At 35.6% G+C, this 20,322-nt stretch overlaps 2 protein-coding genes across 3 annotated transcripts; one reads left to right on the forward strand and one right to left on the reverse strand.

The window, feature by feature from the left end:
* Positions 1-333: 333 nt before the first annotated feature.
* Positions 334-6,948, forward strand: RB195_020301 (uncharacterized protein; the record flags this gene model as incomplete). 2 transcript variants are annotated; one of them, XM_064188542.1, is made up of 5 exons in its annotated part: positions 334-358; positions 646-700; positions 6,583-6,682; positions 6,748-6,837; positions 6,925-6,948. In XM_064188542.1, 5 exons carry the CDS (start codon positions 334-336, stop codon positions 6,946-6,948), a joined length of 294 nt encoding a protein of 97 aa, XP_064044422.1. The 2 variants fall into 2 exon arrangements, with proteins under 2 accessions (XP_064044422.1, XP_064044423.1); XM_064188541.1 differs by lacking the exons at positions 334-358; positions 646-700 and having other exon boundaries at positions 6,572-6,682.
* Positions 6,949-7,884: 936 nt separating this feature from the next.
* Positions 7,885-8,192, reverse strand: RB195_020302 (uncharacterized protein; the record flags this gene model as incomplete). Its single annotated transcript, XM_064188543.1, has 2 exons — positions 7,885-8,034; positions 8,091-8,192. The coding sequence occupies 2 exons, from the start codon at positions 8,190-8,192 to the stop codon at positions 7,885-7,887; spliced, it is 252 nt and encodes an 83-aa protein (XP_064044424.1).
* Between the last annotated feature and the right edge of the window lie 12,130 nt (positions 8,193-20,322).

Consider the following 20,322-nt stretch of genomic DNA (forward strand, 5'->3'; position numbering starts at 1 on the left):
CAAAAAGATTATAAGCCATCTTCTTCACTATATTTTCGATCAATTCTAGCAGAGAATTCCTCTTCGATAAAAATTTCTAAGAGGTGGAATTGGGAGAAAAAAAGCTGACCGATCCACAAAAATTTCCTGCACACTTATCATTCGGGACCAACCTAATCCATTCTGCGCATTCGCTAGCCGCTTTCATTAGCCGGCTTCCGGCAATCCCATCAATTCTGGCCATGTTTTGTCTGAAGACAAAGCTGATGATGTGGAATATGTGCTGAAATTGCTATTCGTAATATTTATTTACAGCTATACGAACAAATTGTCGATGTAGGGTTTATTGACCATATGGAGAACGCGGATAGCCTCAGGGGTGATCAAAAAATTCGGAGGTTAGGTTTAGTAACGGATCAGGGTCATTAGAATGTTTCCAGGGTTCATATAAAAAGTATAGTGGTAAAGTAAAGTATAGTGATAGTAGTAATTTTATTCGGTTTCAATTCAGAGCATTTTTCATTTATCCATAATCAGTGGTTCAAGAAAAAAAAGTTTTATCCATTTTTCGCAGAATTTATTCGCCAATATGAAATCTAAAATCTCTGACTTATCAATCCGCTCGGGATGCGTCCCCACGTTCGTTTCAATTCAAAATCGTTTGAGGTCCACGAACATGTGACTGGCCTATACAATACAACTTGCGAGGGCTAGCCGATGTGTCAGTTCAGTCTTTTTATCCTTCCAGAGAAGCCTGGTACCAATTTACGGGTAAACCAGAGTGACTTGGACTGTAAGGCTTGGTTGGCACTAGCGCGGATTCGCACCATCGACCTGTACAATGACTACAACGGATCTCTAACCGACAGCGTCACACCCATCCCATTTGCATAGGGGGAAAAATTGAATATACCACTTCTGAATAGTAAAGGGAAATGTTATTTTATAATTTATTTATTTATTTTAATTTTTATTTATATTGTAGTAGATGAAATTCATGAGATTTTTAAAAGTGCCTTGGAATTCTTACGTGGGTGACGGTTAGCCTATTTTTGAATAGACCTCTTACTCTTTCCACATTTTTCAGCTATTCTAACGATCTTAGGTCGTAGCGTAACGCCGTGCACATGCATAAGAACCTCCAATCATCACTCTAGGACCAAAAATCTCGATAGATAGCCAATCCTCTGCCCTTCTTATCTTAGTTCGTCGAAAATTGGCTTGAAGTAGGACAGAGAAAGGATACTATGCATTAAGAAGAGAAATCCTAGAAAAAACGGAAGAAAATTCCTGATTGAAATGCTGCATTTGATGATTTTCTCACCACAAAGGCTTCTTTGCAACCACACTTTTCATTTGGAGAAAAATTTTTGTGGAAAATTCAAGCGCTTGCATTCCAATTCATAGCCATTCTGGGAGAACTTCTCTTTCTCTTCTGTTCTTCCAGAAATATCTTTAAAAATATGAGACGAAACTACGAATAATGATTCCGCTTATTCCGAATATCGTTTCATGTTTATTTTACCATTATCTTCACCAAGGACAACGGTTATTTAAAGTAACCGTTATTCCAAGTAAAACAAATTGTGTCAAAAATTTGGTGAATCCCTGTTTTTTCAGGTCGTAGTCCTAAATTAGTAGCGAGTCTCGTCTACGGAAAATATGTGGAAAATATAAGTTGAAGTTTTCCTGGCTTTTCGTGGCTTCCATACATACGAAAACATTCATAGGTAAGCAGAGAAAGGTTGAAAAAGAACCATTTTTTTATTCTTGTTGAGGTAAAGTTGAGTTGTGTTGAGGAGGAGGAAAGTCGTGAACCAATCCGTCAATCAATATTTATTCTACGTTCTTTTTCATCAAAAAAAAAATAAAACAAAAAAATAAAATAGAAATAAAGGATAGAAATAGAAATAAATTAGAACTAATTAGATTAGAATAAGAAATTAGAATAGAAATAGAAATAAATTGTGAAGTTTCTGGCTGTGCCGGGAATAGCAGATGTGTAAAATCAGAGTTTTTATTCTTCCAGAAAAGTCTGGCACTAATTTATCGACCCCGGAGGGATGAAATCCCTGGTTGGCGCATTTTTTAAGAGTCCCATTATCAAAATTAGTGGTTGGTAGAACGTCACATCCAGACTAGTCTGATAGCAGATAATTTCGAACACGCTTCGTTCCTGAAATTCTCCAAATATGTACGCTGCGGGGTCTGGATATTTATGAGTAAATATAAGCCTATTTTTTGATACCGGGTCATCATGTAAATAATAAGTTTATACTTCCTTTATTCTTCTGAAACCTTAGCTAAAATTGGGACCCTTGATTCATCTCCTAACTTCATTTCTAATAGAATTTTGACAAGAGCATTGTCATCGACTAGAAATAGAGACGGTGCTAAGAATTTTAAACAAAATCGGAATGTTTATAAAAATTCCTATAAATTCGTAGAATCCTCCTCCATGTCCCTTTGCTTTGACATTTTTCTAAATATGATTTGTAGTTTTCTTTGTGTAGAGATGGTGCTAAGATTTTTCAAAAAAATCTAAGTATTTGTAAAACTTTATCTATACTTATGGAGTTCTCCATCATATCCACTTGTTTTGACATTTTTCTGATTGTGATCTCTAGTTCTCATTGAGTTTATACTTTTCTTCTTTCTGATTTAATTTAAATGTACTTTTTTACCTATAGGAGCCTCAGGGCGTCAAGCAATTTGATGTTTTTCACCGCAAAAAGCACAAAACGTTTGTTTTCCTCTTTCCGAATATAGAAATCCTCATCTATTCGGGATTTTTCAACGAGTAAACTGAACGCGACGTGGGCGGCGATCGCATCGCAACAGCAGATGTCAATCGCAGCGCTTTTAACCACCTTTTCACGTGATTGCATAGGCCCACTCGAGTTAAAGTTAAACAACTCAACGTATGAGTGCCATGAGTTCACGATTACATACTCAAAAGCGTGTAGTGTTTAGGTTTAGCCAAAAGATATCGAATATTCATGGGTAATCGCGACATGCAGCCGCGATATAGTATAAACGGGACGCGAATTTTGTTTGAGAAAATTGCTGCATTCTAATCACTCTAATGCTTCAGAGGGTCCTAAAGTTATTTTATATTCTAAAATTCGTGAGCTGTTATCCAGTAGAAAATCGTGGGTAAAATAGTAAAATAAAAATTCAAAAAATTGGAAATATTCGAAGAAAAAGGAAGAAAAATTATAGGTAAATGGAAAAAGAAGTGATAAAACATCCATTTACATTATGACAAAGACACATTAAGATATCTATAAGGATCCTATAAGGATTTCCGGATAAAAAACGCAAAGTGTTTCTTTTAGAAATTCATTTCCTCAAGAAAGAAAAAGATTTTCATGAAGTATAGCTGCGTTCTGTTTTCCTACATTTTCCCTCTCCACTATGCTATGGATCTACTCCAGAACTAGAACTAAACGCACGTTCAATGCATTTTTCCCAATCTAACAGAGGACACTACTAAGAAGATTAAAACAGAGAGTTAAGCAGGCAGTTATCCAGAAGTTCCCATCATTTACACATAACCAGCTTGTTTTAATGAGAATTACATTAAAATGAACGCGGATTGTCCTAGCTCGTGGATTTTCTCACGGCATGCTTTCGTTGAATAAAGTAGATCATGTCTCGTGATGTGATAAAAACGATGGGTACATTTTTAATTCCTAGACTAGGCCTTTATTTCCTAATTTCCAAAATTATAAACTCACTAGTAACTTTCATGAGTGATAATACGTGAAAAATATTATTTTTAATTAATAAAAAATAAAAAAAAATAAGCAAGTAATATAATTTTTTCTGGATAACTATGAGTCATAACTCTTCACCTCAACTTCCAAATGTTCTTTTTCTTTCCTCCCTTCTCCTTTTTTTCCTTGAGGGATAATCAAGCAATGAATAATCTTAATTTCACCTTAATGGATACCTTAATGGATCGTCGTCTTGGAAAAAGCGAAATGATCATTCTTTTTTTAATCATGGGCCTCTATCCTGGTTCATGGATCGTACCTCAACGTACGACGTGTTCATATAAATGTTAAATTTGGAATAAGAAGAGGAAAATTCCGAAAATACGATTTGATAGTGAAATTATTCGAGAAATAAATCGCTCAATGGAAACAAAAACTACAACAAAAATCCAGTACAGGCTGTACTATATGTAGCCTGTACTAGATTTTTGTTGTTGTTTTTGTTTCCATTGAGCAATTTATTTCTCGAATAATTTCACTATCAAATCGTATTTTCGTAATTTTCATGATACGTTGGAGCGATCCGAGACTCATAAATCGATACATGATTGATGAAACAACGGTAGTTAAACGAAAAAAATGACTAGAACAAATTTATGCTAATTTAAGCCCGTTCACTAGATGAGAACATGGAGCAGAAGGACCCATGGATGGAATATTTGTTTAGGGTAAGGAAGAAGACAGGATTTAAGATTAAAAGGAATTCTCTGGAATGCTGATAGGACTGGTAGGATAGAACTAATTAATTTAGAATTGTTTTCTTCAGAACTAATTCATTGTAATGTTTGTACGCAGAAAATATGGTCAAAAGGCAATAGGTCTAATTCTTGAAACTAAGATGTTCATCTCCTTTTCTTCGATTCCTTCTCATTAATCCCTGACTCTCCGGAACACGCAAAAATTCTACGATCTATCTTTTATTGTAGTATAACCTGGAAAATACGACAAGGACTATACAGGGTAGTCAGATTAGTTCTTTAAATTTATCTGCAAAAAGTATTACCGAGTTCAGCTGGTCTTCAGATTAGATTCGTTTTGAAAAAAAAAGTTATTTGCACAAACTACTGCCGAATTCAATTTCTCTACACTTTTCTCTCCTTCTCTTCCTCAATTCTCTAATCTATGGATTTTTCCCGCAATTAGAACTAAACCCAATTACGATACAATATACTATACAGTATGCTAAATTACATTTTCTTTGGAGTGTATACCAGGAGCTAGGATTAGAAGGTTGTAGTTGTTATTATTTCTTTACTGCTCTCATAAATTACCCTCAATGTACATTTAATTGCGGTGTTTTTATGTCGGCCGCTACTGATTGTTACGCTGTTGCTCCATTTCTCTTGGTTTTTTTGGACTTTTCGAGTTCACCTGGTTATTCCCAGGAACAGATATATTCCATTGAATGAGTTATTGTAAGAACTAAGCAGAAATTCATGCAAATTTCTGTGATTCCGCATCGAGAATGAGGTCACCATGGTATTTTGTTTCAACGGTTGCTGGATGGATTAGCGCTGTTACGTTTATACTTTACCTCCCTACGCTTTCATTCCTCTTCTCTAAACCTCAATACTCCGGAATAAGCACGGCTTGTTGTTTCTCGGAGATATTATGTTGTCCTAGAAGTTTCCGATTCCGCACAGCTCTCGACCTATAAAATTATCAATGGCCTATTTTTGGGCCAATAACAAAGGCCAAAGTTTTTAACTTAAACTAAACTAGTTTTTAACTTGAACCTACTAACTTTTTTTTCGAAAAAAAGAGATCAATCTACTCGATCGATGAACGAACGTTATTGACTATTTCAATGACACGTTGAGAATATTGTTGAAAGTTCTGTTCATGAAAAAAAAACTCGAAAAAGTGGGAGAAAGATTTAAGGGATAACCTAATAAAGAGTGGCCGACCCTTACATTTTCGACGGTCGCAAGACTCTTTTTTTGAAGAGGTTTGGAATGCGTTGTTTGTAAATTCGTTCACTTTTAAGAGATTTTTCATGGAATCATGACTCAGTCCTCATTTGTAATGATTCAAGCAAATAAATAAATAAATAAATATGGATAATAAATAAATGAATAAAATAGATTAATAATAAATAAATAAATATACGAAGCAAACGTTTCTTTCATAATGTATAGTGGAAAATGGAATATAACAAAATAGTCCAACCTAATAATGATACAGTACAATAAAAATATAATAAAACTGAATATAACAAAATATAAAATCTACAAAACCATCCTTTCGTGCCCGAGGGCATAAGTATATAGCTGCCTTGTTATTTCGCCACAGTTTAAAGCTTCTTTTAAACGGATTACTGTCTATTTATTTATTTTGTTAATCGTGTTACTTATTTTTTTAAATTTACTTTGTTTTCGTTGTTCTTTTTAGATTCTAATTAAACTAGTTCTTTTTTGTTCTAATTTAATTACTTCTTCTTTTATTGTAAATTGACCAGCTCTTATTCCTTTCTTCCCTAAGTAAGTACACTGCAGAGTAACCTGTGTTTCACACTGTGGTGGTTGTTTTTTGCCCTTTGGGCACATACGGGACAACTAATGATTGAATGGATAAGTTTTACGTTCACTAATTTGTTCCAGAAAAATTAATAGTGTTTAAAGTTAAAAAAACACTTCTTATATTGAAATCTTCGAGCAAACGTCGTCGCAGAGTCTTTTTTCTTTATAATTATGGTGCTTCTTCGCAGACCGCATGACTCAGCCTCATATCCGCCGAAGCCGTATACAGTAATCTCAGCCCGTTAGGATCGCGTGAGAAGAGAGCTGGTTTTAAGTAGTGATTCTCGTGAAACTATGATTTTCAGCGCTAAGGAACACTACTCCACTGCGAAATTCCATCGAAGAGCACTTTCACGCCAGCGACCATCTACCGTACACGCAAGAGGCGCACACGATATACCAATGGTCAGTCGGATACGGTATTCACGATTACGGCTCAATCATCGTGCTTGGATTTCCATTCGTTTCAGGTGAACGTAAACGATGTATCATTATTTGGACCTACATGCAGTAATGTTGAACAACAACTACGAGCTCGTCGTGAATCCACAACAAATGAGGTGCGTGTACATAGCTGTAGAGTTTTTCCGAAGAAATTTTCATCTGAGGACGTCATGTAAACAAATGTTGGATTGGATGGATTTTAGCGTGAGAAAATGATGTCGACTTAGGCGGGGCGTCAATCCATGTTGTGATTTCAACGCCATAACCTATAAACATCGGCCAAATAATCAGTTGTCGATGAGTAGCTTTCGATTCGCCGGCGCTCTCCGCTGAAATCCCCGCTCGATTATTTTCTCTGTGTACCCAGTTTTCTTCACAACTGTACGGTGTACTCCGTTGAGTTCACCTTTTAACACTTTTGTACTGTTGTCTAATATTACAATTGTTAAAAAAAAACTACACCAAGAAAATCGATGAATCAGACGAAACCTTTCTGGAAAAAGTTGAAAAATGTGAAATGTGAAATCTGTGATTTATACGTATTTTCTCAGTTAATTTGCACGACGCAAAATAAGAGTGGATTTGAAGTAAATAAAATGCCTCATGGATCTGCAATATTTTTCAGTACCGAATATATGAAAAGTAAAGTTTGAAAAAAATCATTACGTTGCTATAAAATCCGCAAAATGACCTTATTTCCAATTCATTTATATTTTCTTATTGGATATTATGAATCCATGAGAAAATGAATCCACTTTAAATTCGCAAAAAAACACATTTAAAGAAGAACTCAGATTTCATAGCTATCTAGAAATCAGTTCTCAACATCAGCTATCAGTTGTCACTGATTCTTCGATTTTCTTGGTGTAGTTTTTTTTTGAACAATCGGTTTTTTTTTCTAATAGGGGTATTCGGCAGAAACAATTTAGGAATCCAAGCCTAATATGACATTTTCACTCAGTTGGCCTAATCGGCGGCCCACTGCAATTGCTTGAAATAGGAAACATTCTGAAGGTGTTGATGAGAAGTAACGAGGAGAAAATAGGTTGAAATAAAATTTAAGCGAAAAATTGTTCAGTCTGTTGCTCCAATTTTCATTCTCTGCTACTTGTCATGGATTCTTGCATGCATTTCCAGAGATACATTTTCTGATTCAAAATGTCTTACTCAGGTACGTGACGCACTGACGGTATTATTGCCTGACGTCGTTGCCCCTGTCCAGGCATGTGATCCTCGAACATAGCTCTCTCCTGATCTTCTCGATCTACAGCGAGATCTCGTACAGAATCCATCATTCGCCACTGTTCCATATCCTGAGAGACTTGCAGTCTCGTGTGAACTCCCTAATGGCACCGAGGGACCCAAGTACCTTCAGCTCGACAATGTCCGGCATTTCAGCGTAACGAAACGAAGAGTTGCAGCCGAAGATTCCAAGCTCCTCGAACGTATTTGACCTATTTGGGTTAAGCATAAGCGGTGTGCTGGAAAACAACACCTTTTTGCAATACCTAGGTAACTCCCTCACAGTGCAAGTTATGAAGCTCCTACGTGCCCAAAGGCCGATCTAAAATCCCTGACTACCTTTTTACACTCAGCTAACATATGAAACTGCATGTCAAAATATGTCAAAATCATGAGCTTTGAAAACTGCAAAGAAATAATGAGGTGGTTTTTGAAATGTCATGTCTTTTACTTGTCATGTGGTCCGGGGAAGGGCAGTGTAGTTAAAGGCTGAGGTGGTACGGATTTCAGGTAGAGTATTCGTATACGGATAGTAGATTATGGAAAGGGGGGTGACTGCGTCCATTTCTTCCTAACTGCCATAAAAAACGGTCTGGAAGATACGACTTCGAGCGTTCCAGCGCACTATTTTCTACAACGAGTTCGATTGGAGCGCGCCAGCCTTGTGCACGCGCCGCATCTTCCGGGCCGTTTTTTTTACGGCAGTTAGGAAGAAATGGACGGAATCACCCCCCTCTCCATAATCTACCATCCCGTATACAAATAGTCCACTTGAAATCCGTACCACCCCAGATTCGTGGGGTTATGCCTTTGAAGGATAAAGTGTGGATAAATTTTCTGGCGTTAATCAATCCGCTTGGGATGCGCTCCCAAGTTCACTCCAATTCAGAATCGTTTGAGGTTTACAAAAGTGTAACTGGCACATACAATAACTTGCGGTGGCTAGCCGATGTGTCAAGTCAGTGTTTTATCCTCCTAGAAAAGTCTGGCACCAATTTATCGACTCCAGAGATGAAGATGAAAGGCTCGGTGAGCACTAGGGCGGATTCAAACCTCTAACCGCTACACTACACTCGTCTCAGAAAAATAATGAAACAAATAAAAATTATTAAAATGAATAAGATAAATAAAAATAGTAAATCCAAGATAGAATCGATTTATTAACTCGAGAGATCTTTAGCCTAAACCTGAAATACTTGCTATACTATCAATAGAAGAATTGAATTTGAATTTTCAATTACTACTTTAGTCTGCCTTTCAAACACCTAGAACCTATGATTTTCAGTTTCGTGTGAAAAATGAATGACAGGTCCTTTTTTGTGCAGGAAAACCAAAAAATGTGTGAAATCCCTTAGTGAAGGAAATGTTGGTGTAGAGAAAAAGGAAGAGGTTAGGAAGTTCTACGAAAAGGATTTGAGCATGAATTGCAGAAAGTTAGATAACTTAAGTAGTATATGTGAGAGAGGGCAAATTTAAAAAATAGGGAAATTGCTTTGAACGCGTCGCGTACGCCTGCGTAAACATGGGTAAGAATCACTAGATCTATTGTTAATTTTATCATCGTAGTCCGAAACATGCAGGATTTTCCATGAAATTTTTCTCTCCTAAAAGAAAAAAAAGAATAAGGTGCACTCGTTGATCAACGGATGAGCTGCGTCATTGGTCACCAATTATTTTCCTAACAGTACAAAACCCGGAAAGCATAACCTTAACATAGCTGGTATGGCCGACCACAATAGGTTCGTAGGAACAGCACCACGGCTGCAAATCGACAGTAATATCACTTACCCAGACGTAAGGGAAAAAACGATAGAGTGCACGGCACTGAGCAGTTCCTCTCGGGCCTACGCGATCGCCTTCTATTCAGAATTGCTTGAAGTTTATGAACATGTGAGCAGCCTCATGTGTTGTTTGGGTGAGCCATTGTGTTAAGTCCAGGTTTTTATCCTCCCAGACAAGTCTGGTGTACCACGTTATTGAAACCCGGAGGATGAAAGGCTTGGTTGGCAGCGGGGCGGTTTCGTACCATCGATCGATCGTTCGATCGCAGTCGAACATCTCACCAACTGCGCTACACTCTCCGAAAAGAAAAGCAAGTCTTAGTCGTTGAGTGCAGTTTGGGAATGTATTCCTGTATTTTTGCGAAAATATTTAGAAAACATTTATTTATAAGAGAAAATTATTAACTCGAGATATCTTCGGCTTAATAATAGCCATTCAATTATAGCCAATTCAATTATAAAAAAATAGGCTTAAAAATATTTAAAACCTAAATATTTTCCAAAGATTTTTCTGTTCTATATTATTCTAGAATATTATTCTAGGAAAATATTGTAGCTGGCAACGTTTGTGGAAATATTCCAGAAACATTCCTGCTTAGCATGCATACACAAGTAGTTCTAGGAGTGAATTCTTAACGACTGAACAGATCCATCGGAAAGCGTGACGCGCGTTTGATGAACTACTTTAACCCATGCAACAGGGGTAACACATCCTTAGCACGCAATGTTGTGTTAGTCGCACATTTACAGCTCCATAAAGGATAAGGGATAAAGTGCTTGGCGTTAATTAATCCGCTCGGGATGCGCTCCCACGTTCACTTCAATTCAGAATCGTTTGAGGTTCAGGAACGTGTAACTGGCCCATACAATGACTTGCGGGGCCAGCGGATCTGTCAAGTCAGTGTTTCTATCCTCCCAGACAAGTCAGACAGACAAGTCTGGTACCAATTTATCGACCCCGGAGTGATGAAAGGTTTGGTGAGCACCGGGGCGGATTCGAACCTTCGATCGATCGAGCAGGCAGCGGAACCTCTAGGCGCTACACTACACCCGCCCTTGCAGTTCCATATGAATGATAAATTCTTGGAGATTACCATTAACAGCAACTCATTCTTTTTTGCTTAGACATTCGAATACAGTACTACAGTAACATTATTCTTGAAACGAGGTGAAATTGAACTATACCGCTGAAATAGACTCAAATTTCTTCATAAAAATAGTCAGGTCTGGATTTCATTCGAACTGCTTTGAGCAAATGTTTTTTTCTTGATGCGGTATCTAATTTCTCAAAAATTCACAAAGAAACCAAGCTTAATTATCCGAAAAAGGTCAATCGAAAAGTCAAGAATCATCTTTAAAAAAGTTCCTAAAAATCTATCTTCCTACCTAAAAAAAGACTCATCTGCACCAGCGACTATGTGCCATCAGGAATTTCTCTGAGGATTTTTTTTGCAGTACTATTTCCTTTTGATACCCACAAAATCGTGAGAGCCATATTCATGCATCCTGTGGTTTGTAAAACTAAAGAAAAGCGGGAAATAGAAACTGTAATGAAAAGTTTTGATTGAATTTGAAAATTTCCATTTCAATTGGAATTCCATTTGAAAAAGGGACCCTCTTACATTATTTTTTATACATTGTAAGTGATATTCATTCCGTCTTCATCACAATGATTCTTTCCGTAAAAGTCCGAGACCTGTTCTGGAGTTGTATTGTCCAACCAAGTACAATCCCTCTTTTCTATCGTCGAGTACTCAAAGAAGATTGACGTACCTCTGCGACGCATGTATTGTGAGAAAATTCCACTAATCCTATATTATGATGGAAAAAAATTAACCCGTCAGCTGTAAAATCCCCTGGATTTTTTCTATTTGCAGAGGAAGAAAGCATTTCTTGGAGGTGATCTGTCGCATTTCAGTCGTAGCATCTCACCACGACCGGAAAGCAGGTGAGATTTCTCTTCGTCTCATTCCATTATCGATGTAATTTCTGGAAAAAAAAATTACGTATATCCATAGATAGAACATAGGACACGTTCAATAATTAAGATAAAGGGGTTACAGTATATGAAGAATTTGACGAAGAGGTATGGTAAATAATTAGGGAAATAAATCAATTGTTCTCAGAAATTGTGTTTAGGTACAGATTCTTAGTGTCTTGATTGAATTTGATGGGGAATACACGCCAAGGATTGTGTGTCATTACTGGATAACGTGAAAAAACCTTCAATGCTCATACAACAGAACTTATTGTAGCGCACAGTGCTGTTTAGCCCTACAGCATTTTTTTTTTGCTCTTCACTTTTTTCAATTTGAAAAAAAACATATTCATAATACTTGGTTTAATTTAGATAATTTTTCGTCTGAACTTTCCCAACACGAAATATTCTACTTTAGATAATTTTGATTTATTTGGATAATCTTGAAATAGTAACGTTATAACAGGTTCTTGGTAAATTTTAACTCAGCGTATTACGAAACTGGCGTGGTGCGAAATGCGGAACACGCGCCGCATCCGTAAGCGAGCGGTCGAAAATCGATAAGATCTCCTCTACAGTCTCTTCAAGTGAAAGCAATAAATAGGCTGCTGAGGAGAACGAAGCATGTGCAAGAGTGCACGTTCTAAGGTATCTTGTAGGAGCAAAAGCGGTTCCCACGCCTTTATTTTTAGGACAATAAGGGGAGGTCCCTTAATCTACAAACCGAACACTACGGTTTCCCTGGGGTTTTCGTACCACGTCAATTTCGCGATGAGCTGCCTTTGAAATAGTATTCAAATATATAACAAAACTCTTTACGGCTAATTTTTCCATGTAATTGCACAGGACGGCAGCGAGTTCGCTAACTACCTCTCTTGATTTGATCTATGATCGATCAATAATCAACTCTATTATATTTGTTTGTTGCTGTCTTCATATTTTTTCGATATTCTCTTGTACACCCATTCTTCTTACCACCTACGTATAATTCTTTTGCCTTTTTAGCTTTTATTGAGCTTGTAAGATGGAAGGGAAATTCCAGGGTAACTCCCAACATCCACCCTCACCCACCCCTCCTCTCATTTCCAAACCTTCTTCTTACGATTGTTTTTTTTTTTTAAAAAACAAAATCCAGATGAACTGAACTGAGTGCGGGGAAAGTGCTGATATCGATTTTTCTTTGATTTGACAATGTTCCATTTTCCAATTTTCCAATCAAGTAGCAATTTTTCAACCCAATAGAAAAAATCGTTACGAAAACATTTCAAGTAACGTGGGTTCCGAGAAAGAAAGGAAAAGTAATATTTTTTTCAAAGTGTGCTACGTAACTAGTCATCGTCGATGTTTTTGTTATAGAAAATTATTGATTGGACGTATACATTTCATCTTTTTTTCGATTCAGCAGCTTAGAAGGCTAGATTTGAAGCGAACAACTACGGTCAGAGCACTTACTAACGTTTTATGAGATTAATTTAACCATTAAGTGCTGCCCAACTTCTTATTTTTATTCTTTCTTAAGCAGTTTTACGGTAAATCGTGGTGAAACCAACGGTTACCTATTTCTTAGCGAATATACTCACCGTTTCTTCTATGGAGAACATGTTTCTGAATTCTTTGAGTAGAGAATTTTACACTCCTCCTCTCGATCCGATGTCAATTACACTAAATAAATTTTTCTTCGCAATTTTTCCAGTTATTCACACCGTCTTCTAGATTACGGTATTGAACCTAAAAATCGCCAAAATTTCCAACTAGGACCTCATTAAAGAGCATAGTAAAAATTTTCATAACAAACCACTGATCCCATATAACTGAACTGTTGCTTCTTTCTACGTTAAAAAGAAAGATTCTAAATAATATCATGTTACATAATATATATTTATATTTTATATTTTATATTTTTATTTATTTTTTCAATTTATTTTATTTTATACATATTTAACACCCTTATATACTACAATAATAATTTAATGCTCTTCCTACGTATTCTTTTTTGGGAATTCTATTTTGAAATGGGATTTTCTACTTTTTTCCGATTTTTGCTTTCTATTTCAGAAAATCACCTAGTAGAGCGAAGGCATGTTTCAAAAACAAAGAAATTTAAGCGAAAAAAGTGCTTAGGAACTATTAATGGAAACAATTTTGTGCTCGACTCGAGGAAAACTCCACCCATCATTGTTTCTCTTTTCGTTCGAGTGCTCGACGTAATTTCTACGTGGCTGGCTGACTGGCCGGGGTCGGCATCGTCGTAGTTTCGTAGCTCATCTATTTAGCCGATATTGTTCCATAATTGAGTTAGTCCTCCCTCATTCCCATTCCTCATTACTCACAAAACCGCATCAACTATAAGTTATTTCCGCTTGAAAAACATCAGAACTCTGTCGTGACGTGAATGTCGCAGATCAAAAATCCCCGGCTACAATTCATGCATAAAATCCGACTAAAAGCCATCGTGGACAATGAACCCACGGTGCATATTTATGGCCGTAGCGATTCTTTAGCGATTTAACGTCACTGCCTACTGTCTATTTTAGCCTGAACTCTAAAGCATTTTTTAAGGATTAGTTCAATTGCAGATTATTATTTATTTATTTATTTATTTATCTTACATTTTTTGCGTAAAATAAATAACTCATAATAGTTTTCTGCGAGTCACTAGAGGAACGTAAAGAAGAACCCACGGATTTACGCAACATTTAAAATTTTCCTAAAGAATGAGGAGGTAGACAAATTAGAATTAAACAGGTGTAAATAAAAAAATTAAATATTCATTATTATTATGTATTTATATTTATTTATTTTATAAATATTTATTATTTTATGTGTTGTTAATTCAATCTGTATTCCAATACATTTTTTTTCTGCAGAAGAAATCATATCTTATAATGTAACTCACCGGTGCATCACCGCGGCCAAAAAAGAAACATGATTGATCCGTCGTAGGTAATATAATTTTCATCGAATGTGGTGAATGAATGACTTGATGCGAATATGAATGGATGAGATCTCGGTGAATTCTTTGACGAATAGTAGCAGAATCCTGTTTTTTTTTTCTTTTTCTAAGGGAACAATTTCACAACGTATTCCACATAGTATTGTATTGTATAGTAAGCGTTAACGTACACGTAAAAATAATGCATAAAAAAATAAAATGAAGCGATGGAGTTTTTTTTTCTTCTTGAAAAATTTTACTCCATTGAGAATAGCGCGGTTTTTTGTGTATCTCGTGCCAATCGATTTTTGCCAATCAATTTTTACTAACTATACTTTTGAACAAGGAAGTTATAATTACAAGTAATAATGTATCCGTTAAGAACGAAAAAGGAAACTCTTTAAAAAAAAAACCAAAAACACCCGAGAAAAATAACCGCTGAAAAATGTGTACGGCTCAGCAGTCAACCGCACTGTCGTCAATCAGTTAAGATATGAAATTTTCGAGTTGAAAATTGAGAATTTTTATTAGGATATACATATATACTACTAGAATATTTATTAGAATAATTTTTCTGTTTTATTAGCAGAATGTTAGAATATTTACATATAAGTATTGGTTCATTAAATAATTATTAGAATATTGACTCGAATTTATTTTAAAGTAATCCAAGAGAAAAGCAGAAAATGCATGGCAGAGCCGTTGAAAATTGAAGAAGAACGCTCTATAAACTATAAATTATGAAGAATAAACTAACAAAAAAATTTTAAAAAATAAATTACTGTAAACTTGGAACCTTATGCATCGAATGTAGTAGTAATAGTACGGAGAATAAGGCTTAGAAATCATATCTTAACGTAGCCATGGTCAAGTGAATAGTCACTTTTCCTCGTTTTTTTTTGCAAAGCTCATTTCCTTTCCTAATTTATTACAAGTTGATGTGATGTCATTTAGCTTTTTTCAAAATATTCTTAGAATGGAAAACTATTTTAAAAGCATCTTTCAACGGTAAAGTCATGAAAAAAAAAGAAAAGTCATGCACTTTCGCCACTTTTTTCTTCATTCATCCACGTCTAACACAATCCGTTTTCTTTCCTTTTTTCTTTTTCAAACTTTTTTCAAAGAGCAACAACAAAGGTCACAACTCTATTTTCTTTTTTTAGGCTTGAAATAGCTCACTTTTGTGTTTTATGAAGTTTTTTGAAGGAAATCCCTGGAGAAAAGAAATAATTAGACAACTGTTTATTTTGTCAAATACGTATTTGATGCGTACTCCACGATTTGTGATGTTGTTTGTAAGTAAGCAAAAATAAGCAGAATTGAATGTTTTTGTGCAATTTTGTGACGCCGTGCTTTTTTCCGCAACGTCCCCACAAGTGTGTGAAGAGGTCCCATTTACCGTATCTCCAGGCTATTACTTATTTCAAGCGTGTTTCTAGTGACATTAAACTCGTAAAATTTCTTAGATCTAAAACAAAAATATGTAGAGACCTCTCATGAAGAACTAAGAAGAGGAACTAAAAAGGAGCCCATTGTTTTTTTTTCTTTGGGACCCAAATCGCTTCAGTCAGCTATATTTGGGTATCCTGTTATTTACTACTCTATCCTTCTATATTTTTCTTCTACTCGATCAGGATAAAATTTCCTTCTTTGCATCTGACATGAAATGTACAAAATCAACTATCCCATATATAGTACGACCTCGCCCCAGGTTTGTTGTCCCGCGCCGCGTTGACGTCCGCATCGAAAGCGGGGCGCGGCCATAACGATCGATACGATCGATATATGGAGCATGCTAAGCTTCATTCTAAGCTTTCTTTCGCATATTTTCAATTGGATCTAAATTTTGCTCGTACTAAAAATCAATCATACTCATATTTGATCTTAAGCTAGATTTTATTATTTCCTTGAACCATTCCCAGTAAAGATGACATTTCCGAAAGGTCAGAAAATGACGCAATTTTGCGTACAAGTAGTTGAGTTCATGTAATTTGATATTACTTCCCCACGGTTTCCACATCCACCAACCGATATTGGAATAGTGAGGAAATTTCCAGGATTACACACAATTACTTGTAAACCATAAATTTGTCGTGGAATAAATCGTCGGATGAGATAAATTATAGCTTAAACATGGAATAGGATATATGGGCGTGGCTTGTGGGAAATAAATTTTTTCTCTGACCCTGTGTCTTCCCTCACCTAATCCTGTATTTCTCACTCACGCAAAGCATTTGTATCCATGAATTATGCGAATTTCGCTATTCGAATAATTTGATCGAACATTCTAGTGTTTTCTGGAGGAAAACTTTTTCCATAAAAGAGGAAACAAGAAATATGTCTTGCAATGTCATAGTCGATTTTTTCTCATTTCATATTTGTAGGTTTTTTTTTAATCACTACATACAATTGCTAATTGAGAATAGCATAATTAGTTCATCAAAAAGAAACTATATTGGAGCTAAATAAATAGAAACAATGATAAAAACGATGATAAATATAAAAGGATAATAAATAAAGAAAACTATGTAACAAATCAATACGAAGAAGAACAAATAAATTTAGAAAAAGAGGAGTATAAATAAAAAATGTAAGGAGATAAGCAAAAAATTGTCTGTAGAATTGTAAAATTGTCTTTGGAAGCGCAAGAATTCGTTACGTAACTACCAACTTCAGGAGAAAAAAGCCTAGAAATTAAAATCAGGAAATCCAGAGAAAAACAAAAAATCAGTGAGAAATTGTTATTTAATCATTAATTATTAGAAATAATTAAAATAGAAATAATACTAGAAATAGAAAGAAACTATGTTTATCTACAATGTTTTTTTTTCCGAAAATATTTTTTTGAAGAAAAAATTGTTTTCGACTTCATAAAAAACCTTTGGGATTGGCGATGAAAAATTTTCTAACGGTTTTGTAAAATTCTACCTTTTCTTCTAAAACTGTTTTCATTATCTAAACCAAAAACTGATTACTTAAACCGAACGAATTTCCAGGTCACCTTAGAAAATTTGACAGCTTCCGTCTGTTCTATAAAAGAATGGGGAATCGAAAAAAAAGCGTTATTTATGTGAAAAAGACATATGTGCTTCAGCAATTTGAGCAGAACAAAATAAAAAACAAATATATGTAGAGGGGGAGAAATGAAGTACTAGGCGCTGAAACAACAGCTGTTCCCGTGAAAAACACCTTAGAAAGGGCATATTTGTGCATGGAGCACTCGGATCGATCTCTCATCCATAGGAGAGATTTTTCCTATGTTGTATGTAAGTTTACTTTCTATAAAGTTACAAATAACAAATTATGCTGGAAATATATTGAGAAAAATTAGGAGAGCTCTTAAACTTTGGAAAAAACGTAAAAGATCACATAAACATACATTTAGAAAAAAGTAAAGTAGTAAATAGACATGCGCCATCCACCTGTTTCTTATCTGAACCGACAGAAAAGCTTCCGCTTCTTATTTGTGACCTTTAATTTGATTTTTTTTTGATTAGATTAAATGGATGCGATGATAAAATAACATTTTTTTTTCCAACATTCACAAAAACGATGGAATCCGTCCTTGCATAAAAATTTTCACATGAGATATCATTCATTTGAGCGCGAAACCATGCGTAAATAGTCTTTTTTCTTTTCTTTTCTGGTAACTGCAAAAAAAAAAGATTCCTTTTAACGCAACGGAAAAAAAATCCCATTGTATAGATTTACATCAGGCTCTTTTTTCCTTCATTCTTTTTCATCAACAACGTTGGCTGTTCAATTTTACACCTTCAAATTCATCTCGTGTACTCGTCAATTTTTAGGATCTTTACCTTAGTTTTGTTTTTTTGCAACTTTTTTTTGTTGAAAAAAATGCTTGTGTACCAGCTAATTTTCCTATAAATCCCTCTTAAAATTTCATACTTTCTGGTTTTTTTCAATCAAAAAACTCAAGAAGAGCGATATTGGTTGCCTTTCATAGAGTCATCGAAAGTTCTCCATGCAATCCACACGAGAAATTCCCTTAACAGCGCCTTGATCTCCATTTGGGGTTATTTAGTTTACATTTTCTATTTATTACGGATCCTGCTAGTGCAAAGCGAATTCTTGCAACTTCTACAAGATGTCGATTTTTTTCTACTTTTTTTTTGGAATTTTTTTCCTCCTGGAAATTTTCTTTCAGAATTTAAAACTCACATTTCAATCACACTCCGATTCTCCGCAAAACTTCCACTTACGCACAAATCTAATTCTGATTCCACTTCCTCTTTTCTGTTGGATAGGTGAAATTCAATATATGAATAAATAAATAAATAAATAAATAAATAGATAAATCAACTAAAGACAGTGTTTTAGAAGAGGATCATTAATTCCGATGCTCGGTCGAACATGGAAGAGCGATGATTGTCAGCGTGATCCGATCCCGAATTCGTTGAACGTGCCGACGTAAGTGTCTCTGGATGTGTATCCATGTGTGTGTATGTGTGTGTGTGTGATGGATGTTTCTCACGATGTCGTTTTGCGGCTCGCCGTCTTCACTTCTGTTTTGTTGATTCCCCCCAGTTTTTTTCTCTCTTTTGCCTTTAAACACTTCTAGTAAACGCTAGACATCATCAGCACGTCATTGTTTGCCCATAAAGTCGTGAAGGTGGTTCCTTCTTTTTTTCTGTTGATTCAACCTATTCTCCTCCGGCTTCACCCCACGAATCTGAGGTGGTGCAGAATCTCAGGTGGAGTATTCTTATAAGGGATAGTAGATTATGAAGAGGGGGTGGTTCCGTCCATTTCTTCCTATTTGCCGTAAAAAACGGTCCTGAAAATTCGGCGCCGCACAAGGTTGGCGCGCTCCAGTCGAACTCCTTGTAGAAAATAGTGCGCCAGAACGCTCGAAGCCGTATCTTCCGGGGCCGTTTTTTTACGGCAATTAGGAAGAAATGGACGGAATCAGCCCCCTCTTCATAATCTACGATCCCGTATGCGAATACTCCACCTGAAATCTGTACCACCTCAGATTCATGGAGTGATGCCTTTAATAGGACCGGAATTTTTCTATAGGTACTCTTCTCGAGGTGTCTGTGGATGTCATCTGAGGACCTGCACTTTACAGGGGTAGCTTCTGAAACCTGTCCTCTAGAAATTCCGCCTAATTTTTTTCTAATTGAAAATTAAGTTGAAATTCCTAATTCTATATACTTTTATTTAATCTTATAATACTTATACTTATAATACTATATAATATAATACTATATATTACTATTATACACATATTACTATTATACTACTACCACTATATATTATAAGACTTTTACTACAAAAAAATATTATTAGACGTATCTTGGATATATGAAAAATATTTTTATCTTTTATCTTTTATCGGATATTTTTCATATATCCACGATTCCGTGCCGAATCTAATCTGATCCGGATTTATCTCTCTAGAACCACACGCCAAAAATCCTTCTTATCCTTGGCTGGCCTAATCCGGCCCCTTGAACACCAAGCGATACATTACTTAATTGAAATATTTGCATGATAAGTTTAAGATGACGTGATATTGATTTCAAAAAAAGGAAATGCTATCCTGGGCAGTGTTTGTTTCACCAATAACACCACAATTACGGTAGCCGAACACCATCACCTGCATTCAACCCTACAATTACAGTACCTTGACATCTTCATATGCGTC

Source organism: Necator americanus, chromosome II (assembly GCF_031761385.1).
Source record: "Necator americanus strain Aroian chromosome II, whole genome shotgun sequence".
NCBI lineage: Eukaryota > Metazoa > Nematoda > Chromadorea > Rhabditida > Ancylostomatidae > Necator > Necator americanus.